General features: G+C 39.3%; 1 protein-coding gene across 8 annotated transcripts in view; it reads right to left on the bottom strand.

The window, feature by feature from the left end:
* The window catches only part of LOC148659401 (talin-2), a 138,919-nt gene that overhangs the window by 47,357 nt on the left and 63,647 nt on the right, over positions 1–27,915 (bottom strand). For all 8 annotated transcript variants that reach the window (XM_088641585.1, XM_088641578.1, XM_088641579.1 and 5 more), the window contains 17 exons: positions 23,701–23,875; positions 21,730–21,827; positions 21,094–21,223; positions 20,467–20,619; positions 17,246–17,388; positions 13,634–13,761; positions 12,980–13,043; positions 12,394–12,498; positions 10,149–10,304; positions 8,678–8,779; positions 7,584–7,660; positions 5,283–5,463; positions 4,639–4,752; positions 3,812–3,920; positions 2,612–2,820; positions 997–1,095; positions 104–271 (listed from right to left, as the gene is read on the bottom strand). In XM_088641585.1, the coding sequence (XP_088497711.1) occupies positions 104–271; positions 997–1,095; positions 2,612–2,820; positions 3,812–3,920; positions 4,639–4,752; positions 5,283–5,463; positions 7,584–7,660; positions 8,678–8,779; positions 10,149–10,304; positions 12,394–12,498; positions 12,980–13,043; positions 13,634–13,761; positions 17,246–17,388; positions 20,467–20,619; positions 21,094–21,223; positions 21,730–21,827; positions 23,701–23,836 (2,172 nt within the window). In that variant the 5' untranslated portion in view covers positions 23,837–23,875. The remainder of the gene's footprint in view (positions 1–103; positions 272–996; positions 1,096–2,611; positions 2,821–3,811; positions 3,921–4,638; positions 4,753–5,282; positions 5,464–7,583; positions 7,661–8,677; positions 8,780–10,148; positions 10,305–12,393; positions 12,499–12,979; positions 13,044–13,633; positions 13,762–17,245; positions 17,389–20,466; positions 20,620–21,093; positions 21,224–21,729; positions 21,828–23,700; positions 23,876–27,915) is intronic.

Raw genomic sequence — 27,915 nt, forward strand, 5'->3', positions numbered from 1 at the left:
TTATCATTGCAACAATTGTTAGGAGTTGATTATAATTATACAGTACATCTTACAGACGTTACAAGTCATCTGTGCAGGAGCAGGCACGCGGTGGAGATGCTACCTTGGCACAGGCGACGAGCTGCGACGTGGAGAGGGCGCACTGCGTGGCCGCAGCAATGACCCGGTTCTGCAGGACGGTGTCCTCCGCCACCTGCGCCACGTTCTTGGCCTTCAGGACGAGCATGGCCGCGGCGTTCGCCACAGCTTTGGCCAAGTTCATCAGCACGTCCTGCACAACACCCAGACCAAACATGAAAAACCGCCCGAAGGGCTGCATCCGGAGCGCACGCAAATCGATTCTGAAACGCCTCCAAACAGCATGGCGTGTACAACAAGGATCGGCACAAAGCACACCAGGTAAAGGGCACTAAGAAAAGAAAATACTCTGCTAAAGAAGCATATAGTTGATAGTGATGCTGGAAGGGATCAATGGTACTGCCAGGGGACTACATATTAAACCAGCAGGAAGTTATCTTAACACTTCCTGGGCTGTGTGATGACAGGAGAATACTGAGGTTGAGCTCGACCGGCCAGTTCCCTACTGCTGAACTCCAGCAGGTGCACAGAGAAGAGCCTCGCACATACATGGGAATTCTTAATCGTGCTGATCTCTTGGGACTTGCACGGAACAACAGACAACACCACACAATGTAGACAGTACACTACAAACATCATAAATAATAACTACATATTTATTGTTCTTGTTGTAGTGAGAAAAGAACAGCAAAAAGCACATAGTGCAGATGTGTATTGAGTCAGTTAAGCAAAAACCAGGTGCAAAATAATTAAACTGGGGAAGCTACTGCATATTGACTAAGTTGGGGAAAAAACAGATGACCTCTGTCTTTGAAGAGCTGATAATTACGAACGAAGGAGCCCAGGATTTAAACACAGCACAAATGGCTGTATCTGAAGAATTCATAGCTGGCCCACCCTGAAGTCGCGTCCTCTTACCTGGAACCTCTCGTCCGTTTCGCTCTCGCCGATGTGGCGGAGCAGGTCCCCGCTGGCCTGCCCGATGCTGCCAGCAGCAGTCAGCACGGTCTGTCGAGGCTGGAGGGGAAGAGCAAGGTTACACAGCCAGGTCTCTGCAGGGACGACGCCGAGAAAGCCATTTACATACAGCCGCATAAAGGATTCTTCAACTGATTCCCTCAAAGTACCAAGACTGCAGCCAGCCTGATCCACTTCACTTTGAACTTTTACATACAATACACACCAGCCCCAAAACAAAGATGTATACATATATTTATATACATATTTTATACACTAAAGGAAACAATTAAGCAACCACAAGGAAAAATAATTTGACCAGGAGTAAAAACCCAAGTTACATCCTCCCATTTGCTCAAGATTTACATGTCTGAATAAGTTATATATACACACATTTCTTTACAGCTTTGAAAGATAATATTTAATTCAAGTATGAGACCCCTGTGGAAGTGTATTTGAAATTCGTTGTGCATGCTAAATGTGGTTGAATGTCTAATGAAGCCCTGTTTTTACAAAGCTTCTTTGTTTCATATTGTACAAAAAACACTTACCAAAAATACCTAAGAAACCGTAATTAAAGGCAAACAGTGACTTAATACAAGTGTGTTTGCAACAGAAACACGTTTGCATGGGGGAGAACCATAAGTAAAGTGTCTCAGTTTTTCTTTGGTTCTGGATTTTGGACGTTACTTTCTGCAAACATTTTTCTGTTCATACAAGGTATTGACAAAGTCAACAGAGAAGACTTCTTCAGAATGAAAGTAGTATGGGACAAGCTACCCAGTTACTGTTAAAGCAGATACCCTGGTTTCTCTAACGAAAAGGCTGGATGAGACCCATGAATATATTAACCATGAAAAGAGCTAGATGGGGTCAAAGGCCTCCTCTCATTTTTAACATCTTAAGACAAATGAGACATTAGTGTACTTTAAATTCCATAATGCCAACGAGGATAAAACCCCTTGTCTACTGGACAATTGCTCATTTCATTGTGTAGAAATGAATGAATGTTTCTCTTACTGAAAAGGATATTAAGAGTGGATGGCTTTCTACAGAAGCTTTCAGCTGCTAAGGTTGACTAGATATCGCTAGACATTTGCACCTGCTCAAACTTGTTTTCTTCATTCGGTTAGATGTCCCTTACGTGCATGGCTTTGCCCATCGAGCTACATGAGCTCGATTTATTCCTCAAATTGCAGTGCGCTGTTTAACTGGAGGTCATGGTAGTGGTCACAGTCTCATCCCAGAGAAGCATGGAAGAGAACCCCCACCTCTCTTGAACTACTTGGATTTCTCATGTTGTACATTTAATTTTCCATGAGAATTTGTTCCCAACTGATTTCTTCCTCAAATGTCAGTGCTCTGTTGAACTGGAGTTCACGGCAGGGATGTCATACCAGAGAAGCACGGAAGAACTCCCTCTCTAACCTCTCCTGGACTACTACACAATTACATGTACATGAGAACTTCTCAACTGATTTCTTGCTCCAATGTCAGTACTCTGTTGAACTGGAGGTCACGGCGGGGGGTGGCGCCTTCATGCCAGAGGAGCAGGGGAAGAACCCCCCTCTCTCACCTCTCCTGAAGCTGGTTCCACAGCTTTGAGCAGGTCAGACACGGCTCCAGCCAGAGTGCGGGCAGCGCGCATCAGGTCCTGCCCGCTGCCCACTTCGTCCTCCATCAGAGCGGCCAGCAGCTTCACGCCTTTGGACATCTCCGTCAGGTTGGAGGAGATGGTGGTGATGGCACAGCCGACAGCTGTGTAGTCCGTGTCAGCGGGGTCGCCTGCGGCAGGAGAAGCCCCACATTAACCCTTCCTACACTTCCCAGGGCATCACCAGGCCCTGAGCACTGCAGTAACCAAGGTGTCAAAGCAATTGGAGGAGACAGAGAGGTGCAGAGACAAAGACTCCTCATGATCGCTCGTGACCATAAGAACAACATCTCCGTCATGATTATTCATCATAAAATGAGGTTAGTAATACACCCAGCTGCAAGCAAAGGATAACAGTGCTCTCTGTTTGGTCAGGCAGATGGAAGACGACTGATTGGCTAGGTGCCTTGAGTTGACAGGCCATTGGCGATTACAACTTTGCTCACTCCAGGGATAGCCTCTGCGTGGAAATGTTATCTTCATTCACACTTTTTTTTTTAATTTGAGCAAATGTATTTTCAAAACATAACTGAACAAAAATGGTAACAAAGGCACAGACGATGCAACAAAAGTTTAAGATAGACTTGAGCAAAGCGGAACCCACAGTCTGAAACTGACAACGAGACTTCTAAAACTCACACTGCCTAAGGATGGCTGGTCATAGGATTCAAACATCATCTAATGAAAGAATGTTTTTGTATCTTACTGAATGCTGTGTAATATAACAGACATTCTTACTTTAGTCAAGCCTTATACACTTTAACGCATTTTATAGGGTAGTTCCTAAAATTAGAATGAATGCATGTAAGTGCATATCTTTGAAACTCTGCCTGTCTTTAAATCATACAAAATGATCTTCCACTATGCTTGACGACCAGCTTCGAAGGCGTAAGTGATGACTTATGGCCACATTAATCTTACAAGCCACTAAAAATAAGGCAGAGAGAACAACCTGGTACTGTAAAGGCATCCTGTGATTTACAGCATATAAGAAAGACCTAGTTAGGTATTTAAACCAATTCATTTATCAAACAGCAGTAAAGCCCACTACGTCTGAACATGTCACCTTTAAACCGCTGTGACCTAGCGCTGAGGGCACTTTCGTCAGCGAGTAAGGCTCACCGGCTGTAAGGTTGACTACGGAGGCAGTCCCCGCTGTGATTGCGTCAACCTGGGAGTGAATCTCGTGTTTTGACTCATCCACTTTGTTCTGAATCCAAACCCTCGACGCCTGGAAATGCAGAAGGGAGATGCGTCATAAATGAGGTCTGAAAAAAGAATACCTCAGACGGGATGTCACGGGCATCTCACGTTGCTAAGGTGGCGGGGTTCCTTTTATTCCTCCAACTATCAGGGCTTTGGCATTAAAAGACCTTGAAGCCTGTTTTGTTGGAGGCAATTTCCCACCACAATAAAAAGATAGCTGAAGCATTACTTTTGACAATTCCCCCACAGCTCCATGTATCCTTTAAATGAAATCTCATCACAGTTACAAATGATATTAAGTCTTATATTAATGAGCTGGTCACATGATACCTGTAACTGTTTTTGCTTTGGCTCTTCTAAAATGTGTGTTATTTCTTAGCACCTATTCCTATTAAACAGAACAAAAGTGTCTCAAATATTGTATGTTTTTATCAATGCACTCAGGAACATTGAGAAGAGGCTGGTACAAAACCAAACACATGTGAAGCTGGAGAGGTTTGGAAAACAGCAGAAGGGCAGCAAACCCACAGTTCTGCTACTGCATCATCCATCAGGTTGTAGCTTCACATGTTGGCAAGCAGCGTGTTTATTAAGCTGCTTACCAGTCTCTAACACTGAATAAAAGACAAACCTGAAGAATTTAATCTTCTGGTCCAGAGAAGGTTTCCTTTTGACGTGTAAGTCTGTTTTGAAAATGCATGGATGCAGACAGCCATATTATACACAACTTTTTGTGAGCTCACCATGTCTTGTCCCAAAGGTGGAAGGTTATCCACTTCACTGAGGTCAGCCTGGGCCTGCTGGACCGCTTGCATACTGGTGTTAATGGTCCCCATTAGAGCTTGCTGTGCCGAGCTCTGATTTAGATAAACATTCAGAATTATATTTTAGGAGAACCATTAACTTTAACAGTAAATCACAAATGATTCTTCTAAGAACAAAAAACAGTGGACAGTTTGACAGAGTGGTAGACTTCAATTTACACTTTCTAGAAAGTATTACATTAATGGGGTATTACAATTTGCAGAGGAAACAAGAGTGATCCCATGGGTGCACCATGGAATTGAACTGTTGCAACCTTAATGAGCTTGGAGAAACCTTTCTTTGGAAGAGCATACTTCCTAAAGAATCTTTTGTAACTTGTTACTAATAAAAATGTATTTCCCCCCCCCCAGCATGCTAGCTGTTAAACTGTACCTTGCAGATAAGTCCCGAAAGGCTACTGTATGGAACAGCATGAATTGTCTCTATTCAAAAGGAAAACCCAGTACTTACAATATATTAACAACACTTTAATAATGCAGCAGTTATTCAGGACCTGAATTAATAGTTGTGCTAATACTGATTAAGTAAGAAGTTGCGACATCGGTCCCAGGTTAATTCTTACCAGTGGGGGCATGTGCCCTCTGTGCATTTGGCCAGTCATGATCTGTTGCTGTGCAGAGGGCATGCTGCCCATGTTAAAGCTTTCTGGTCCACTCGATCCCGAACGCATAACAGCAGGCAGTGCCACACAGCCATGCTCCACGCGACCCATGCGGTTAAACTGCTGCTGCAGAATCGTGGACCTGTAGCAGACAAGAGGAGGACTGCTTTAAGAAGACCAGCTGCACCTATCTTCCAGTTCACTTTACCTAGAAAGTCTACACTCCACATACTGGATTTAAGTCACCCTAACCAACAAGGCAATTTCACACAATATTTTAAGTTTTGCATTGGAAAGGAATTCTCTCTTTTGGAAACGTACTACATTTGGTAGTACAGTTTAATGTAAAATCAGTTTCAAACAACATGAAGAAAATAATCCAGACCTTATCTAACCGCAATGCAAATAACATTCTGGTGAAAATTTAGAAAGGAAGTTGGAAAAAACCGAAGCTGTTTGACTTATATTGAGATTCAACTGATTGTAAAAAAACTTGCAATGTTATAGATTTAACAATGCAACTACAATTTTGTGTGCGTATTAAGCAAATGATGCCAAACGGACAACAGGGTATATGAATCTTCTAAATCTAAGGTTTATGTTGTAGAAACCAGAAATCAGGAGAATTTCCAGCATTGATATATTAAAGTAAGTAAAATAACTAACCGAAGACAAGTTTATTTATTGTTTAAATAAACAACACGGGAGTCTGGGCAGCCAAAAGAATTACTCTTGCATGTCTGGTGGTTGTGAAAAAAATCCAAAAAGTTCTTGAATATTAGACTGTTGCATGTAGAAAAAACATGTCAAATTAAAACCCAGAAGATAAAGCAGATTGGGCTTGGGTGCCAAGACAACCACATTTTATACAGCAAACAGCTATGATATCTAATATTAATCAAAGCGGTGGCAGAGTGCCATCTGTTGCCTTCAAACAACTTCCTACTCTTAGACATCGCTTAATTGAATGGCAGTGTAGAACCCACCAGAGAGCAGACTAGCCCAGAAAGAGCACTGACCGGTGACCGCTTGAGAAAATGACCACCAAATTCCTCATTTCCAGAGAATAAATACTAGCACCCAAGGCATAATGACTATGTCTGAGTCTGTGCATGGAGTTGTTTTTTAAAGGAAACTCCTGTATTGACCTAGGCACAAGACTTGACAGATTACAGAGAAGCAGAACCTAATGTTCGAACAGCAAGATGGAGACAGGTTGCTCTGCAACACAGCTTCCTTTATTTATTTAATGATTCTTTCTTCCAGATCAGTTAATTGGTTCTTAAGCACAAAAGAGGATGTAAAATTAAACGTTCCTGGAGAAATGTACTTCCTCTGTTTAATTTCCACAAGCAAACAAAAAACAATTGGACCCTCTTCATGCTGGGTTACATTGAACATAGAATACAGTTAACATAGGTTGAAAAAAGAACTGCAACCAGAGGTCTTTGCTACTCAACTGTAATGTCTTGTATTCTATGCACAATCACTATCCATACATTTAACAGCACTGGGAGACAGCTAAAAAAATAAACTAGGAAGTTCTCTGCAGCCTGGCAGACTATAATAAATGTATTTACTGATTGAAGAAATGGTACACATAACCAAAGCCAGCCAGCCACTCATCTCCATCTTGCACAACAATGTCTAAATCCTCAGTATTTTATGGTGGCTGCATGTGTTCTGATGAATGAACAGGCCAAATTCATTTTGGCAGCAGTTAGAGCTTGATGTAAACTTTAAATCATTTAAACCCATTTCCAAGGTGAACCGTTTTCTACCATCTGTGCACAATTTTTCATATCTTCCAACATCTTAACCACTTAAAGGCCACCATATAAAGGTGATGTATGCAATTTCTTTCCTTACCAAACAGGAACCCCTTTAACAGCACACAGAGAGACTGGTGTATTTGCATTAAAAGGAACAGAACAAATGAATAGGGGTGTTACCCCGGCGTCCTGGCCAAATTTCCCATAAGCCTTTACCAATCATGGCTTCCTAATAATCCCGATCTATGAATTGGCTTCATCACTCTGCTCTTCTCCCCACTGAGAGCTGGTGTGTGGGGAGTGTTCTGGTGCACTATGGCTGCTGTTGCATCATCCAGGTGGGGCTGCACACTGGTGGTGGTGGAGGGGATCCCCGTTACCTGTAAAGTGCTTTGAGTGGAGTGTCCAGAAAAGCGCTATAAACATGTAAGGAATTTGTAACAGCAATAGCTTACCAACATCTAAAATAATAAAGAAACTATATTCTCACTTCTTTGGGGAGACTGATTCTTCCAGCATGGTGGATTCTTCATCTCCTTCCAACCCAAATCGGTCTTTGCTTTGCTTCTGCAGGAAAAGGAGCAGATGATGCAGCGTCAAGAACAGTACAGCCCTTCAAATCAAGCCTGAAGTGTCCCTCAGAGACCCAGGCAGGTCTGCTCACTTGCTTCTGAATGACCTGTGTCACCTGTGTGAGTAACACTGTTTGATTGGCTAATATTCTTTAATTCTTTTAAAAGCATCTCCTTAAGCACTGTAATGGATAGTCTGTATGTATTAAGCTTCTGTTTTCAATTGCACCCACCGTACCAAAATCTCTTTTTATTAGTCACCCCAACATTACATACATTTCTTGCACAAATGTCGCTGAGATATTAGGGACACAACATAAAAATTCACCACACCTCAGTGCATCATTTTCAACTTCATGACATCTGTTTAAGATAAGTTGTTTCTCTGCTTTTGCACATCTGGTGGTGAATGTACTGTAAGTGACGTTGACATTTATCGTATTTTATCTTGGTATCAGTGCAACACTGAGTTTCCTCCCATTCCCTTGACAACATAAATCAATCTCAACTAGGCCATGTCTAAAGGTAAATTATATTTAAAAAGTATTTAGTTACTTTAAATTGCAGCTTAAATTTATGTTACAAGTAAGAAAAATTAGTGAAAAATGTTCTGAGTACTATGAAAAAAATGAACTATGCTGTATTTACAGTATGTAGCTACAAGTGAAACCTTATGGTCCCCCATCCCACTATTTAACTGATTGTTATGGAGAAAACATCAATTAATTTAAGGAGCATGGGCTAAGTTTACGTTCTTACTGTCCTTAATGTGGATATTTTCCTACATTTACATATATATGCACAGTATACAGTATGTTATTTCATTATGGGTTATGACTTTCCGGTCCCCAACTTTGCTGTATATTGGAGACCCTGTGTGCTTCATAACTATTTTGCATTGTTTTCCCACTACCTAAACTCAAAATGCTCTTATGGCCTCATACATCGTGGGTGGCAATATTAGCTGATCCCAGTGCAAAAATACACCAAACTCAACATTCATCTTACTTGCCTTTTTAAGGATGATGTCAATGTATCCAGCAATGAGTTGTGAGATCTGTTCACCTTCAGTGGTCTGGACAGAGTAGTAACTCTCCTGATACTCCCCAAAATCCTAGAGAATTAAAGAGTTTTTTTTACCACTTAAGAAAATGTCACTGTCCAACAACCACTCACATAACATCCACTGGAATCTTCCATCTGTCTGAACACATGGATTGAAAGATTAGTTTAAAATGGTTTAATGATGTAATACTTTCTTAAATGTTGTGCTTGGATTCCAAACAAATTATGCTCCCTTCTGATGGCTACTGAAATGGCTGCTGGTAATTAGGCTGAGCTATACAGACATGCACAGGGTTTGGGTCATGTATTCTTTCCAAAAGACAGATCATAAAGTCATCTCAAAAGTGTAAAAGATCTCAGTGATTTAACTTCATGTTCTTTTTGTAGAAACAAAAAGGCAGAATTTCATGGATCCCAGTAGGAGTTAATGCCATGATTTGAGCTTTTCCACAGATGTCAAATAAAGTGTAATCAGGGGAATTTGAATCCTTTATGCTACATTAATGCTCATAATGCCGCTCTGTGCTAGCCCTAAGCTCAGAACAAACAAAACACCTCTTCCTATTTCAACATGTGTCCTCCCTTGATAACTGGACTCAATACTCGTGGAAGATCTGAATCAAAACCTTTTAATGGGAGGTCAACAGACACTCCATTTAAAGGCACGTCCTGAGAGATTGTGCTGCTATAAGAATAGCATAGTGTCTCGGTCAAGATAAAAAAAAAATGCAGCACATCTATAATGCAATCAGTTAGCAAAAAAAAATGAAAGCATATAAATTTGAAAGCTGTGCCACATTCATTGTGTAACTGTGCAATTTATATGACTTCTAAAGTCAAGACACTTAGTTGTTTGGTCTTTAGCATCTACATAGCCTTTACAGCTCTCATGAACACTTAGCCTCTTCTGGCTCTGTTAAGCTAAGTTTCCATATTCCTTACACAAAATGAACTTCTCTAAGTGTAAGATGTAAAGTAATAGTGGCACTCTCTGAACCTCAAAGCTCTTTTCTTTGCAAAACAATTACTCTATGGTAACTGGAGCTAGCATATGTTTCTGCAAGGATTTTTTTTATTACTGATCATAAGACATCAATGATTAAACAAAAATCCTTTAAAAAATTTACTTAAAATGTCCTTCTCAGCCACCACTAACTAAACTAGTCATTAAAGTAAATGTAATCTAAACCTCTTCTTTTCTCATTTAGGCAGCATTTCATAGTGTTTGGTTCCACCTAAGAGATTCTGTTGTGCTTTCAAAACAGGAAAATGGCCAGCAAAACCAGCGACCACCTGTTGGTTTTGTCATTTCAAGCTACTGCTAATTAAGAGAGGCTTAGCAGAGCCTCTGGCAGAGTGTGAGGTTGAAGGAATTTGGCAAATGGCTCCTTCCATGAGGGAAAAGTGAGGCAGCTTACCAGTGTGAAGCTCTTTGGTGAGGCAGCCCACCTCTTCACAGTAGTCAAAGGCCACTCCTGCACAACGTCCTTGGTCTTTTCATCCACGCGCATCACCGAGTCTTTGGTTATGCCCAGCAAACGGGGGACCAGTTTGTTCTTGCTTTTCATTTTTTCCTGAAATGCACATCATTTTTTTTTCCTTTTACCTTTCACATAACTCAACTCCGAGGAGCGCTCTGCTGAACAACCACCCCCACCAAAACGGCCTGCTGCACATGGCCCTCTGACGGCCACTTGGCGTACGACAGGCCGTCGATTTCGGGACCCAGAGCGGGACGTACCATTTCAGAGAAGGAGGCAGACTATTATAAAGGCAAATCTTTGAAGTTTACCTTTCCTTAAGAATCTTAACCATTTGCATTACCCCATAATTACCACTCAAGTGTTGTAATAATCACAGTACTGTGCAGGCTTGATCCTCTTACACTTTGATTTCAATTATACCTCAAAAGAAGCTGGCAAGGTTTAGTAAGTTGTTAACATGCTATAAAAAGCCACCTTCTTCCTGACACCCTGCACTTCAGTCAGAGCTGAAATTGAACTAAATAGCTACCACCAGCTGCCCTGCTGGTCAGTGCGGGGGTGAAGCCAGGATATAAGAAGGGGACTCTGCCAGGGGCAGAACTCATCCTGGCAGGGCGGCAGAAAGCAACCAGTAAAGTATCTGCCTGCTCTGTGCCCCGTGAAAAATCACTCCACTTTCAGCTCCCTGTGTAGACCGATTTGGCACCCACCCAAAAGCAATAAATCCTAACATAAATTAGGAAGCAAAATACTTTACAGAGCCTCGGGCTATTGTTTTTTTTCCAGGTTTGAAAGATACATTTCACCAGATGACAAAGAAATAGACTTTCGGCTCTTCAGAAGTAAAGCTCTCCTTACAGACAGATGTCAAAGAAGCAAACCGCTTTCATCACATGAACGTGAAAAAAAAAAGTTGTTGTTTTTTAAATGTGAATGCTGGAGATGCATGATATCCTACATTGATTAAAAACTCAGAGTGGATACAAATATATTCTGTAAAAGTATTTTATTCCCTAAACGTAGATAGGGCTATTTTTAAATTTCAGCTGACTTAAAAAAAAAAACAGTAAGCTTAGTGTTACTCAACAAAAGATAACCAAGATGAAAATACATCAAGAACAGTGTAATATAGCTACAGAACATATCAACCCACTTTTTTTTTTCAATTGTAATTCCTTACTAGCCAGTAGATAGGGAACCAATAGCATTCAACTGCTTTCTTTTAGAATGTGGGCTTACCACAATTATTAAAGGAAGGTTGTAGTATTAGAGCCTTGCTTTTAAAAGGTGCTTATTAGAATACAAGTTAGACATTATTTTGACCAGCAGCAAAAGAAGTCCCAGACTCCTGTTAATAAAGGTAGACAAAGAAGAATGCTCATTCTTTCATGTTACTTATCACATGACTCACTGAGCCATTGTTCACAAACTGTCTGACAGAATAAGAAATAATCCCGGAGCTCTCTGCTGAGGAGAAATAAAAGATTTCTTTTTGTATTAAAATGTTTTGTGAAGCGTTTTGCTCTTTTATTATGAAAGTTGCCTTTCCTTCAGGCACTGTATAATTACTAGCAAAAAAAAACACTGTGGGGCACACAGCTCAGGTATGTTTTCTATCTGTCTTCAGTGTGAATGCCAGATGAGCATTTTTGAAACATCTGGTAGGCTTTAAGTTCACTTTTCAGGTGGAATTGAATTTTCTAAAAAGGGCTTTCATCCCCACCTAGAAACAAGTCAAAATTCTTGTCATATCTCGGAGCCTTACATAATGGTTTATTACTCCAACCTGGGAAGATCTGAAAGAGGCACGCAAAGGACTGAAATCTAGCGCCAGCAAATATAACCAACCTCCACAAAAATCTGTTGTTGACATATCTGTCTGAGGTTTGCTTGTTGAGACAGCAAAGATCTGCACACAAAGCAAACGTTTTTGAAAACTGACTTCTAATCTGTGTCATCCCCTCCTTACTGGCACTTCCATGTGTACGGTATGCCAGGCATGGTCTGATCTTTTCCAGACCAGAACATTAAAAAGGTACTCAGAGCAAATTAAACGCATTTCAGCAAACTTGAATACAGGACTCAAATGCTGTGCTTGATTAAAACACACAACCAGAGCCCTGCACCTCCGGTTTCTTCCTCACAGAGCTACAAGACGTCAGTCTGTGTTCTCACTTACCTTCACCAGGAAGAACGATACTCCATATGTCCGCAGAGATCGTGCCAGCTTGACGTATTTTACTTTTGCTTCTATCTCAGTCATCTCTCCACAGTTTTTGTGTTCCTGTGGTTTAGAAGGAGAGGCACTTTTAACTCTTTCAACAATGACTGTAAAAAAAGATGAAAATTAAAACATACCCCTAATTAGAGCTGACGGTTCACCATCTAATGTACGCTAAGCAACAGTGCATTAAAAACAAAAGAAGATGCACTGCTTATTAAATCAGAACAATCTTCAAAATGAATTCACTGGCTCTTGGTAGCTTTTGAAATCTAAGACGGCATTCTGAAAGAGCAAACCATTATTCAGAATACAGGCTTTGCCACTAGATATGAAATTAAATCTCTTTTGTTCAAATTATATATTTACATGTTACAAGCAAATGAAGTGAGTATTAAAAATTCCCATAAACTTCATATTAAACTAAAAATGATTCAAGCATATAAAACTGCTGAAAGATATTTTGCAGTAGGATATTCAGGTACTTAGTGTTTGTTTCATGCTGAATATTGGGCTACCTCCACAAAATTAAAAAGACATTTACCTGAAATATTTTCTTTTCTGCTCCCCTCTGTTTGATGTACTCTTTAGGCAGAAACTCCTTTAGGCTAAAAAAAGCAGCATATATCCATAATCAGAAATTTAAAAATGTGCCTTCTTTATCTTTAACCTAACATAAAACCTCTCCTCTCATTAAAATGGACTACATTAACATCTGTGAAAGGATGTGGTTTAAATAGTTTAATATTTTATATCAATTTGTTTTAAGCCAGCACTGTGTCTGTAATACCAACAAGCTACTGGATTCTTCTATGGGTCTATGAATTACAAGGTTTGAAAGACACCACCGGTGAAATGCGTTGACTGTTACCTACTGTAAGTAGCACTCAAAGCCTGAATTTATTTACACACATTCTACAGGATCTATATTCTTGTCTGTTTCAGTCTTTGCAGATTTGCTTAACCCATTTTTGGTTGGAATAGCAAGAAGTTCACAACTTCTAAACATTATGATAACATGCAAAACCTATAGTTAGTCAGTTCAGACAAATAAAAAAATGATTTGTAATGCTATATTATATTTCTCTAGAATATCTTGAAGTTCTTTGTGATGATTTGATGGGAATTTTAAGGTAAAAAAATATAAAGGTACTCTGTTTTAAATGTAGCACGGTGGCTATTATAAATATAGGCTTACTCTAGAAATCCAGGCTTATGCTTGTGTTCTACATGAGGCCCAAACTGGATCTGAGCCTGAATTCCTCCAAACTCGCAGGCTTTATCAAAAGAGACAGGATGAGAGCCATTTAAAATGTCATCACGGGCCTAAAAGACAGCAGATTGAAAAAAGACATTTTCAAGTCTGAAATTAAACTTTTAAGGTAACACATGAGAATATAAAAGTGTCAGAACATAAGAAAAGTTACAAAACACCAGCACATTTTTAGTCCATCTAATTCATTTGGTTGTAAGCAGCTCATTGATCCAGTGATCATGACTGTTCCTGAGAGGAACCTGAAACATCAATACAACGTTCCACACTCATATAGCCCATTGTGTGAAGAGATTCTTCCTGTTCATCATCTTAAATGCAGCTCTGATTAATTCCGTTCAAGATGACCATTTTGTATACAGTCTGCCAGTTTGAATGCACATGCGAGAATGTTCCCAAGTATCACCATGATTGAACATTATAAAGTCACATAGCACAGGATCAGTCAAGTAGAATGAAGGTTATGCTTGGAAAGATACTGTATGAACACTGCTGCAAACATGTTCCAATCTGTAACTAAGGATGCCACAGTATGCAACCAAGATCAAATGGCATGGGGGTTTTCTCAGCTGTGAACATCTTTCCGGCTGTTCAATGTCCTATTAAAGTGAAGCATGATCACATGTACTGTAGTACGATCATGCTATTGGTTGCATTAGTGGGTTTACTTTTTCACTCATTTATGTTATCAGAAATTAGAGGGGAAAAGGTACAACCGACACTTTCATGGTGATCTCCTTGTTGGTTCCATCAACCCCTGTGATCAGCCGAGGAACAAGTCTAAAAACTGCCCCATTTCTAGGGCTCTTTACTAGAAAAGAACAGCAGCTGCATTACTATTATAACAGGTCTTCCAAGTGGCTATTTACCTCTTTATACCTAATAGCTGAACCATAAAGTAACATCAACATTATTTGTGTTTTTTCTTCAGCAATCTCATCATACACATTTTTAAGGTGTTTCAATAATGTTACATAACATAAAAAAAAGGTTTGTTTCTACCTGTGGCTCGGAAACCATTTTTCTTTCTTGATTACACAAACTGTCAGGTTAACAGGCATTTGTATGTGCTGCAGCTAAAGCCTGAAGCTACATATTTCATAAACTAAACCCAACTTGCTCATGTAATGCTTTATGTCTTTCCGATAAAGAATTACAACTCTGTGCATAGATGAGCAATGCACACAGACTTGCTAAGAATAAATACCAGGCAGCCAACATTTTGGGGGTCCTGTTAGTTGAAATAGGCATTATCAGCCCTGGCATCTCAGATAAGCATTTACAAAAGAGAACAGTCAGTAAATGGAAATGGCACATCCCTGGAGGAAAGAGCCAAGGAGGTAAAGAGAGAAGAAAACTACAACTGTTAAAGTCCTGCCAGTATTCCCAGGGGGGCAGATCTCACACATAACGTACATGCATGACGCCACCTTTGCAATACAGACATGTCTGTTTTGTGTAGCCTTCTATACCTTTAGAAAAGCTGAGTTAAAGAGCCAGGAATAATCTCAAGCCTCTCTGAAATGAGGGCACTGTCCTATACGGTTCTGTTGCCGATAGAAATATACTGTAACATTCTCAAATAGAAAATCAGATGCAAATGCATTTACGGCATAATGAATCCCTCCCAGAAACCATGTACGGATGATCTCTAAGGCAGGTGGGAAGCGTTCTGGGCTCCTCGTGATGAACTGTAGGATTCTGCGGTGCCATTAGCAGCTGCTGGGCAGAAAACTCGTAAATTCCCAGCAGAGGTAATTTAGTTTGAATTGAACTGGAACACTCTCAGAGACCCTTAGAGACAATTCTCGTTTGGAGCCGCACTCGAATATTAGGGCGGGCAAATTCATGTAAGTGGCAGATCATTAATAAACATTTCAGTTAATTTGTAAGAGGCTCCCTACGGATTTCATGGGAGTGCTATCATAATTCAAGATTCTTCCCCGATTTACAGTACGACAACAGGAGACAACACATGTATGGCAGGTATCTAGGAATAGGAAGGACCAACCCAGCAGGCTCTTTCATCTTTCCCTACATGGCACATGTCTGTACTCAACGCAGATCAAAGGGAAGAGATAGCGATCATTTTGTCTATACAATGTAACCACAGGAAGATGACCTGTCAGTCAGACTTTTCAAATCACCTTCCTTCTGTTTTGGTTAAACCTCTTTAATGACACCTGCACACTAATGGGATGGGGTGAAGGACACTGCAGGTCAGTAGCTGTACTGGGGGGTCAAGCTGGTGGTCAGCCCCCTTTAGCGGCAGTCCACAAGCAAAGCCTGCCTGTCACCCAAAGGGTGGAGAAATCGGTGAGACCTCTCTTGGGACCGTTGGAAGGACAACACCGATAGCGAATCCTCCTAACTGCTTGCTCAGCTGACCTCATAGAAGCCAATGTTAACGGTTTAGAAAACCTACGTGTGGCACAATAATGAAGAACCGTGCTACAGTAACAGACAACGGTGAAGCTCAGGCAGATGTCTTGGCTTTGCATTCCCTTCACTGTGCACTGTAATTACTCTCTTAACATGAGACCATAAATGTCTGACCTGCTAGGCAGTGCAGCTAAGCAAGTACAGTACAGACTCTCTGTCATAAACACTAGGTGCATTGTCTGGATTTTTAACTCTCCAAACAGTTTGAGAAAAATGTTTAAGTTCCTTATTCAATTTAGGAGATTTTCAGTTTGCAAGTCCAAATGATAAATTCTTTATAACAGTGATGTAATGTAATGATGATTTTCATGTGTATTAACAGTTTGATTAAATGGTTTAATAGTCCATGGTCATAAACGCATTAGCTATTTCAGTGTGATCTGCGACTGAAGCTGCACGATTTAACTGAAGTTCAATCTGTTAATTGTATTGTAAATTACAATCGTGTCATTTATTGTATCCTATTTTTTTTTCTTTTTAATTTTTTTTCCCTATTAATTCCTGTCCTTCTACTCTTCTATCCCTCTTAACGAGCTCGCAGACATAGCATTTCATTGCCAACAACACCGCTGTATGCTGTACTGTTTGTGCATTGATCAATAAACCTTGATTGATTGAAGTGTTGACAAAATATTATACAGAGAAGGTTCAGGATGCATTAGACCAACAATCAGAAAAATTAAATTTTAATCAAACATTGATTGATGGATATCAACTTGCTCAATGGGACAAGTATCACAAAACCCAGTTTAACACTTTCATTAGACTAAAATGTTTCATTTAAATCGGCTACTTTAATGGCTTCAAACAAAACCGGAAAAAGTTCAGAATTACTTCATGCTTTATTTACACATTATTTCCTAAAAATAAAAGCTGAATTCTGATACATATGCACATTAGATATTAAATGGGGCCACTTCCTGCCATTCTACATAGCTGTGCCATATTTACTGTTTGGTTTTACAGTTCTGCTCCACTTCTTCTACTTTCCTTTAAGCATGAAGGCAGGAGAGACCCCAGATAAACACTGTGATTTAAAACAAACCTTTTGGATTCCCTGATCAGAACTTGGGCTTTCACAAAAGCACGTTTTACCTGCACATAGAGCAAGTTGAGCTGCACGGGGTCTCTGGAATCGACATTCTGGTCAGAGTAGAAGAACTTGCGCCTCAGAAGCAGCGTTTCATTCTCATCCACCCCCTGTTCCCTGAAGGTACGACTGTGATCCAGCCAGTTCACTGCAAACAGAAGTGAAAATACCCCCCATCAGTGTACCAGCACAAGGGAATTGTCTTTGGTTTTCACTAACTCCCCACAGACGTATGATTTTGCTTACTATAGCCCCAGTGAAATCTCCCTTCTCCTACTTGTAAGCTGTAGAGCAGAAACTGATCTGCATTTACAGTGCTAGGAAGGGTATCCTCTGATCTCTGCAAGTAATTTTTGCGTTTTGACACTGCAAGAACTGAAATCACAGGACTGTCACTGGAAGGTCTTCATCTGACAAATATTCATATCAGCACATCTGTAAGGGGGTTCAACATATATAACTAAAACGTGAATCTTCAATAATAAGGTACAATAACAAAATTAGTACTTAAATTGTACTCAAACTGCTCTACTCAGAAATATTTCTGTATTTGAGGTGCACTAAGACAAATTCCAATTAACATTTTTGACATGGCAATAAAGTATTGAATCTTGATTTTCACAAAACACTTTGAAATCCACTACTCTATGTAAAATGCCATATGATATGGTGAATACAAGTTTGTGCTCAATTTGATTTTGTACTGACGAAAGGTATAAATACTGTATTAACTTTGCAAACCTTTAAAAATACAACACATTTGGGTTGCTCCTGTTTGATGATTACTTTTCAGTTCCTCTGAAAAGGTTTCTAAGCAACAAATATTAATGATCATTGTCATGCTATAAAATACTGTAAGACCAAACTAAAGAAACAAAATACCTACAAAATTAGACATGGGTGATTAAACAATGAAATGACTCAATTTAATTCATAAGGACACAATTCTGGCTTGTGTTTTCCCAAGGCACCAAATAAAGATGTTAATGAAAGAAAAAAAATGAATTGTTTGGTACTTATGAACTCCACTTGACTTATCTAATTATACAGTTTTCAGTAGTCGGCACTTACATAATTAACACCATTGATAAACGGTGCACTTCTAATCTCCACTTATACTGATAGGACAAGGCAGAGCACGGTTCAACAACAGTCAAATGTTGTATGCATACATTTTATGAAAGAAGAATATTTGGGTGAAGAAGGCCGTTTGGATTTTTTTAGATGCTTGCTGGGGTTAAGAAGTACAGTACATAAACAATTTTTAGCATGACAGGTCCATGGCATACTGTTACTGTTCCAGACCTTGACATTACCTTGGGCAGTCCCAAGGGATCTGTACACACAGCTCCATGGCGAGAGGCTTTATAGCAGGACTGGTAGCCTCACATTAAAACAAAAGAAAACTACAAAAACAAGCATGACTAGCCATACAAGCCCTTTTTATACCAAACAGAACAAATTTAAATATGCATTTCCACACCCATAACCAATACTTGAATTAAACGGACACCCAGTGAGGTTATTTACAGGAAACAAGGCCTGTTTTGGCCGTCTCTAGCGGCTGATTAACTGTTATTGTGCTTCAGTCAGGCCAAACCTATTCTTGAACATTTTTACTAACTGATAATTAATTCAGTCATTATTTAAGAGTCATTTACCAGATACTTTTAGCCAGGGACTAAGGAGAAATTACCTTAAAACATAAAAAAGTGATTCTGTAGGATTAGTTACAGCAAGACCTTGGCATTACATCTCAGACAAAAAATGAAACTGAAAGGAGCTTAATGTATCTTGTTCACGGTAACCACAAATTAAAATAGGACCACCCTGATCTTCTCCTCTTAATCTTAACTATGACATATAATCTAAAAACCAAGATAACTGCTCTCCTTTGCTTGAAATGTTCTGTGTTTACAAGAAGTGTCTGTACCGTTATAAATAGATAACAGTTAACCTGTCCAATCAATGAATGTTTCACCTGCCCTACATACAGTACAAAACTGTTAGCAAAAATGAAAAGTCAGAACAGATAAAGGGTTGAGTCTGGTGTAAATGCAATGTTTTGCATAGCTAATTTTAGCCACTTTAGCAAGACCTTAGGAAAACGGAAGGCAAAAAATTACATGCTGTTCCCAAACATTGGTGCAAATTTGACAAAACTTCAGTCCAAGGTCAGTGTCTAGTTAATTCATTCTGACTTCATCTGCACAGTGGCTGTTCTGAGTAAACACCATATGCTTCTTCCAGATGGAAACTGGATACTTTATTGAGGGAACACAAAGAAAGAAAATACTGACAAGATAACACTAAAGCCCTGTTAGAAAAAGACTACTTAAAGCTCAATGTTTTAAGCTCTTTCTGTCAATAATCAAAAAATGTATACCAGAAAAAAAAGGTTAACACATGGTCAAACCAAATATACGTTTTACAATAAACTTCACTGATTTTAAATTAGATTTTTCTTACTGTTTCATAGTTATTGCTTTGAAAAAATATTAATCAAACCACTAGGAAGATTTATAGGAAGTGATATCTGTTTCAGTTGCTATTTCAGGAAGTCATTTACATTGTACTATAGAAGAATCTTCATGTTTTAGGCTTTCATTATCAGTTAAGCTGACTCATTACGTAGACAACTTATTTCTGAAAAGGAGGTTGACGTCCATGATGTCCAAGTCTTCAATGAAAACCATTCGTTAGGAACATAAGAAAAGTTACAAATGCAATGAGGCCACTCAGCCCATCTAAACCAATTGTTAGTAGATAATTGGTGCAAGGATCTCATCCTGTTTCTTGAAAGAAGCCTAGGCATGGGATTTAATAACATGGCTGGGTTGCTTGTTCCTTATGCAGTGAAGTACATTGATCCAGATGTACATGGGAATTCTTAAATGAGCTGATCTCTCAGGGTATACACAGTACAACAGACAACACCACACAATGCAGACAGTATATTAAAAAACATAATAAATAATAACAGGGACAATAAATAGATTGTGCACAATAAATATGTAGCAAACGTTTGTGATATGTAGTAATTTAACGGACCAAATAACATCTCCACTTTCTGGGGATATTTTATCCTGCTTAGCTCTCCATTCATAAACAGCACCCATGATCACCAAATGAAAAGGTAAAACACAAACTGAAAAACTGGTGAAGATATCTCTAAAAAACACGTTAATGTAGCAGGACTTTTTCACGCAGCATTCACAATACTTACAGTCATCGTCTGTGTGAAGCTTAGCTTTCAATTTCTCCATTTTCCTCTCATCACGCAAGAGAGTCCTGTCCTTCTTGAGTGTTCCCGTCCCATCTTCCTTCTTCTCCTCCACCACCTCCTGGATCAAGGAGTATTCCTCATAGTTTGTGATGCCTAAAAGAGAAGATTTAAGAGCTCGGAGATGGAGTGGTTGGTCTCCAGCAGTGTGAAACCAGATCCATCTTCTGTTCAAGGAAATCAATAGAGCGAATTGGAGGGCAGCCAGTAAGCTTAAGTGAGAAATCAAGCGAGGAGAACCAACAGATTTGTTAACACAAAAGCTTGTATACAAACTCCTATAATGCTGTTTTCACAATTCTCTTCACCCTTATTTCAGTGAGACAACACTTTACCAATGGGGAAAGAAAAACAAAGACTGAATTATAAAGGTCCAGAATCTGGTAAAGAAAGGTTTCTGATATTTTTATTACTGCACATCTGTGAAATGGCCAGCTCAGTCTAGCTAGTATACGTCATATCTTTAACAAAAATAACTGAAGGAAACAATTAATAGATAAATAATCCAGTGAGTATGCCTTTAATTTTTTAGTTATACTGACTGCAGGGAATTAAGAGAACTGAACAAACCTATTCTGCTGCATATGGTGACCAGCAGCTCTCCCACAGTTTTAGAATCGTCCACCATGATAGTTTTTACTGCACCATCAAGCATCTTGATCTTCTGAGGCCTCTGTTTCTTCTTGTACTCCAGAATGTCCTGAATTGACCATCAAAAAAGTAATAATCAAATTACACGCTAGCCTTGACTCCAGAGTCATTTTAAATTGGTAAGCTCTACGTACATACAACAGCTCTCCACAATTCCCCCTTCACTCCAACCCCCTACTATTCATTTCAAATGCTCTTTTGCTCATCTCATAACGACTTAAAAAGCAAAAGTGAACTGGATCATCTATTATGTCCAGAATATGAATTTGTTGAAAGGAATCCTCACCAAGGCTACAGCTCAAAACTAGTAGCACCTTTAAATACATAGCTCTTTGACGATAAACTTCAATTAAGCTTATGGGCGGAAAGCACACAAAGGTATAAAGAAATGTTCAAGTACTATTCATAATCCTTTCATATCGCTTCCCAATTCCCTTTTCCTCATCTGTACTGCTGTGTTAGCTCTAGGATTTCACTTTCACTCCTATGTGTGGTCAGTAGGCCAGGAAGTGGGTTTGCATACAACAGATATGACATTGCCAGCTCCTTCTTTACCCCATTCCGTAGCATGTAGTAATCCAGAGTCCTGCCAGACTCCAGCCAAATCCCTTTCCTGGGGTCTTCATCCGAAAGGAACAGCCCGTAATCGGAAGCTAGAATGGAATGAAGCAGGGAGCCCAAGTTAAAATCACCACGTGCAACAACACAGAGCCATCGGCACCCGCCTGGCTCGACCACACACATTTTCATTCATTCGCTTTTGAAAAGCAAATCCCAGTTCTCCAAACTATGACAATATTCAGGCTTTGTGAGTCCATGAAAGTAACACAAATCTGGATTTAGCTGAAAGATAGAGAAAGGGGTGCAACAGTGTTATGTATTTATATTATAGTATTTACATTTGTTTAAAATGTCACTTAAAACAAGGGCTGAAATGACTAAACCTATCCATCCATCTTGTAAGGTGACAGCTCAGCTGACATTCTTAGTTAAAAGTAGAGTCCTAGTGACTCCTGTACTTCATATCCAGCACAATATTTAAAAAAATGCATTATACGTTTATATACATTTACCAGGGAAATGATACTATGGCCAAAACTGTTAAAAGACTGGCATTTACAACTGTTTTTACAGTGGAGATAGTATAAAGAAAAAAATAACTTCTCTGTTAAATCCCTCTCTCGTGATGCTTTTCTTATAAGTCAGGTATACCGGTTTAAATAAAATATTGACCTGTCACTTCTGTTCTTAGCTGGATCAGTTACTGAGAAGGTTCCTTTGCAGACTCGATTTTCAATCTCATCAAGCAATGTAGACAAACTGTCAATGTTCTAGAACTCATCTTATGAAAACTAAATCCATAATATCTCAGCGGAGACATTCCTTGTAAACATTAAATGACATTTGTATTTATCAATTGCAGACAATCTATTCAGTTAACAAAACATAACAAATGTATTTTTCTTGGGTTAAGCAAAGCATTCCAATTACTTCCTCCATATTACATAAGTTGTCCAGATTTCTAAAAACATTTATGCTAAACGGATATTTAATTTTGTACTAGTAAAGCAGCTGTTTCTTCGTTTGTAAGTAAATGCTAAAAAATCTGATTAACTGCTTAATAATTGTGTAAAGCAGGCAGTCAGTCCAAATTAGAGCTTTACACTCAGCAAAAAATGCAACGTTTTCAAAAGTTGTAGATTATAACATTAATCTGAACACTGCACCAAACACCTAACTTTAATACATTTTACCGACAAAAGTCTGAAGAGTTGGTTTGTTAGCTCCAAACTTTAATACAACTCCTGTTCTCTCAAGATGAAGCAAAAATGAAAATTCTCGTCCTGCAGGTAACCTAAAAATACAGCCACTGCTGAGAAAATATCCGGAATGTTATTGAGAAATAAGCAGTCCTTGCATAACATCTTTATTTGTTCCACAATCTGTACAATCAGCCACTGGCAAAACAAGTACATAATTATGCAGCACAAACCAACTGAGGAACAGTGGTGAGGGCAATAAACAAGTACGACCGAGAGATTACATGAAAATGCACACATACAGTACAGCAATTTAAGATCATTTTGCAGTCATCTGTGCAGACATTTTTATTTGCATTCCAAATTTATTTGGCACATAAATCAAAATATCTGCATCGATAATGAAATGTAGTAATTAATGAGAAAAGCCGCATTTATGAATGGGCTTCATCACTCTGTTCTCCTCAACACTGATAACTGATGTGTGGTGAGTGTTCTGGAGCACTATGGCTGCCGTCGCATCATCTAGGTGGGGCTGCACACTGGTGGTGGTGGAGGGGAGTCCCCATTACATGTAAAGCGCTCTGAGTGGAGTGTCCAGAAAAGCACTATATAAGTGTAAGCAATTATTATTAATTATTATTATGAGTCTATTCATGGGTTAGGCAGAAGCATCACCACAAGGTGAATTCACTCCTACCCAGGACATGAAGACAAATCCCAGCCGAAGGAGGTACAACAGTGCTACATGAAATCAACACCTTACCTTGCCCAGTCTGAGCTTCAGGTACCCTCTCTCTAATTATCCGACAGGCATCATACACTGCTGTGGAGGGCTCAAACTGCATAGTCTTCACCACATTGCACTGGCGCACACAGATCTTCAAGGACAAGGCCACCATCTTGCCAGGTGGGGTGTGGAAAACTCCCAATGTTTACACCTGAGAAAAATCAAGAAAACAGATTCTGGTGGTAAGAGAGTGATTTGGACTTCTTGAAGACAAGTATTACCACTGGGATGAAGTAACTGGGTTTTGGAATCACCATATGTGGCGTTTTAACCTCCACCAACCTCGCCTAATGCACTAAAGAATCTTGCAGGTCCTGGCCAATAAATACAGCTATGATTTTACTTTTTAAGTGTCAATGCCCATTTGAAAAGGAGGCTAAGCAATTCCATACAATGCTAAGCAGGCAGTTCTTCAGACCTTTATATTTCAATTGAACCGTGAAATGAATGCAGAGAAGTCAAAGCTGAAAATAGAAGCCTGCAATGTGGCTCAAGTGAGAAGAAAAATAGAACACCAGGAGGCTACCCAGATGTGCGCTGGTGTTCCTGGTGGGGAAAAAAAGGAGGAAAAGCTCATTCCAGTGGAGCTCAAAGCACTGTCACTGAATCTTCAAGACCTCTGAGTCCAAGACCTAGAGGGGTACACCTTACAGACATGTAAAGAATCACTACGCCAATATCAGCATATTATAATGAGCAGAATCAGGCCTCTAAAAACACCAAAGGCATGTCCATGAAATTTGCCCTCTTAATGTTATTATGCTATTATAGAATATAAGAAAACAGCATACAGTACATCGCAATCAATTCATACCCCACTCTGTTCTCTGAACGCAAGGCTACTACTAAGTAACCAAAATGACCATTTTAATGAGACAAAGCCATAGTTTTCACACTAGTTGCGGTAGCAGTATGTAAATAGGTGTAAGTGTCATTCAAACTGATCAAATTTAACAAGCAGACTATTTTGGTATATTGTACTTAACATTTATGGCACTGCTCTACCCCACCTTTTCTCCCCATGTACCAGACAGATAAACTACTTTTGACCAGAACACAAGCCTTTTCCATTTTCCATTTCTCTGCTCAGGAGAACAAACTGCTTTGGTTTGAGCAGATAAGCAGTATCAACTCCACTAGTGCTGCACAGCACAACATGCTAAAGCAGCCTTAAACGGTGGCTGCAGACCTTAACTGGGTTTCAATTCTTTAAACCCCCCCCATTTGACCCCACAAAATATCTCTTGAACGTCTCTTGATTTTTTTTTCCCTTTGTTAGGCCTGTTCATACTCTGTAAAGGCTGGTACTGTAAAGGTTGGCCTAGTCAGACGATGCTGTGCTTGAATCTGCAGGTTTCCTTGGGAAAAGAGGAACCTCTCTTCTGTTCCCATGGAAACAAACCCATTCAGAAACAGTGCTGCTATGCACAGCAACCCATACACAATTCTCTCTGTGGCCAGCCTTGCACTGCATGACCAGACACCAGCAACACCTCGCTTTAATTTCCACTTCGGATACCCACACTCAGCTACTCTACTTCTGACTGTGAGAATAACTCCTCATTGGGATAAAAATCAAAGCAATTGTAGTTCATTTTATGATCTCTTGATCATCTGTTTACGTACATCTACGGAATCATGAAGCTGGTTAATTCACAAAATAACTTATGCAATTTAAACTTATTTAATTTTTTTTTAAAAAAATCGTAAATAAATATTTAGAACAGTTTCTGCCCAGCAAGTTATTAATAAGCTCTCTTTATGGAAAAACTCTACTTTAGTATTGGTTAAACTGGATAAAATAAAAGCTTTCAGTACTGCCAACTCGGCTGTCTCTGTGACCCTTGTGTAGCTACATCAGCTTACGACAAGGGTCAAATTAACTGCAAGGGAACATTATTTCCAGAGCTGAAACCTCTATTGTTACAACAAATGTGGTACATAATGAACAATTCCGCATCCCTTGGGCAATTCTCAAACATGAGCTCATTTATGACTGACCAGATTTATTCATGATTATCATCATACCAATCAGGGAATAATTTAACATAATTTAACAGGAGGATTCACATTCTGAAGAGTCTAGCATGAAAATAACAAAACAGCTATTCAGAAAACACTAACAGTGAGGATTAAATTTACTGTGGAAGCTACACAGCCCGCTCTGTATATCTATCCTCTTACTAAACATGTAAAAGACGTGTACATTACAAGCAGATTATCAGAGTACAATAGATACTGTAGACCTAGTTAATGCTCAGCACACTGTAACAGTCTAATCTACTTTTTGTAAAGAGGAAAAAAAACTGCTGAACAGTCTAATTCTGCAAAAAAGATTAATTTATTAAACTAGTTCACGTCCATTTGGAAAACAAATGCAAAAACATTACATATCCAACAGCAGCATTATACTTTCATTTACTGTATACTTTATATTAACTTTATTCTAACAGTTTCTATTAACTTTATGCCCAATATTTTAAAGGCCATAGAGAGCCAGTATCTGTATTTGGATTAGGAACTCAAAACTAGTCATTTACCACTTTTAGTAGTGTCTTATTAGAAAAGCATTATGAAAGATTATGTAAGCGAAAGAAAAAACCCATACAATGTAAGTGTCACAAGTGTAAGCCGTATGTAACCTACAAGTAAACAATCTTTTTACAGGAACACAGGTTGTCTTAAAACTTAAGTGATAGTACAAAGAACCGCAGATTTGAAACTTCATATTGGCAGTGCATATTGCTAGTGGGGTTACTTCACAGCACCTGAACAAACACAAAAACAGAAGGAGGGTTTGTCAAATATACAGACATGACGATGTGCTGAAAGTAACTGAATCGGACTCTGGCTCCTGCCAGGACCTTGGAGATAGTGGCCAGTGCTAGTGTGCAACAGAGAGTACACACACCAGCCACCTGATGAAGCACACCAACCCAGAGAGGGGTGGAGAGGGGCTGTATTCAACAGGCTCTTCTAAAGCATGACTATTTATTGGGGATGTGGAATTCTTAATCTGAACGATGTTAGGGTTTTAACTTTTGAAATTCAAAGGTTTTTGTTTAAAAAAGAGAAATCTGAATTAACTGAATTTGGGGCATTTGATTAATCTGACCTCTCCCTTTCTTAGAAGCGAACCCAAGTGAGCAAACTCTTGAATTCATTTTCACACAAACAATTAAAACCTCCTCTTCTATTTGCTCTTACAATATGCATGGCAACTTATAGTGCTCATGCGAAATTTAGTCAATTGCTTTTTTCTGCTCACTGAGGATGAGCTCATACTTTTTGCAAACGTATACAGTACTTGTAAGATCCCAAGTGTATTTTTTTATACCCACATCCCCAAAGGCCAACAGGAAAGCTAGTAAGGACTGAAACAGAACGGATGCTCTGGGAATAAGGATGCAGGGATCTGGCCTGTCTTTAGGGTGGTGGATGTGCAGAAAGCCAAAGATACCGATATTCCAGGGCTTTGGGCTTCAAGCAATTCGGGAAAGAAACTGCATCAACTTGTAAGCCAAGGAAAACCACTAATTGAACCACACCACTAAAAGACTGTGGTTTTAAAGAATGGAAGAACTGAAATTGGTAAAGGCATACCCTCATGCTTTGACTTTCAAAATCAACTGTTTTTGCATGAGAAATTAGATGACAGCGCATATTGGCAGCACATATTGTTAGTGGGGTTACCTTCACAGCACAGGGACCTACACAAACAACGCTTGAGAACTGGCTGCCAATCAAACTCCTTTTAAATTTCATTTATTAATGAAATTGATGGGGAAGTTAGTCAGGTTCAAATCGGTGTAGAAACCACCTGACTTCAGCAAGGTTTGGAGTTAAAACACTTGACAGGACTTTGTTATTCATACTCTAGTAACAGATACTTTTAATAAAATCAATAATGAAACTGTATACAGCTTCAACACTGCTTGCAAATGGCTTGATAAAAGTCAAACTCTTGAGAGAGATCCTGTTTGCGTAAGTTTTCCCAAAAAATAACATATCTCAGGTAGAAAATGGCAGTCTAACCATCCAGAGCAGTCAAGAGTTCATGACAATTAATGTCAGTTTTTAGAACAGAACATTAGATGCATGGCAAAGCTGCATGTACGAATACTATTCAACATCATCCTCCCTAGTGACCTAAACATTGGGGGTACTGGCAAAACTAGTATCCAGCAATTC

This window comes from Lepisosteus platostomus, chromosome 7, assembly GCF_059453375.1.
Source record: "Lepisosteus platostomus isolate fLepPlt1 chromosome 7, fLepPlt1.hap1, whole genome shotgun sequence".
NCBI classification, from domain to species: domain Eukaryota; kingdom Metazoa; phylum Chordata; class Actinopteri; order Semionotiformes; family Lepisosteidae; genus Lepisosteus; species Lepisosteus platostomus.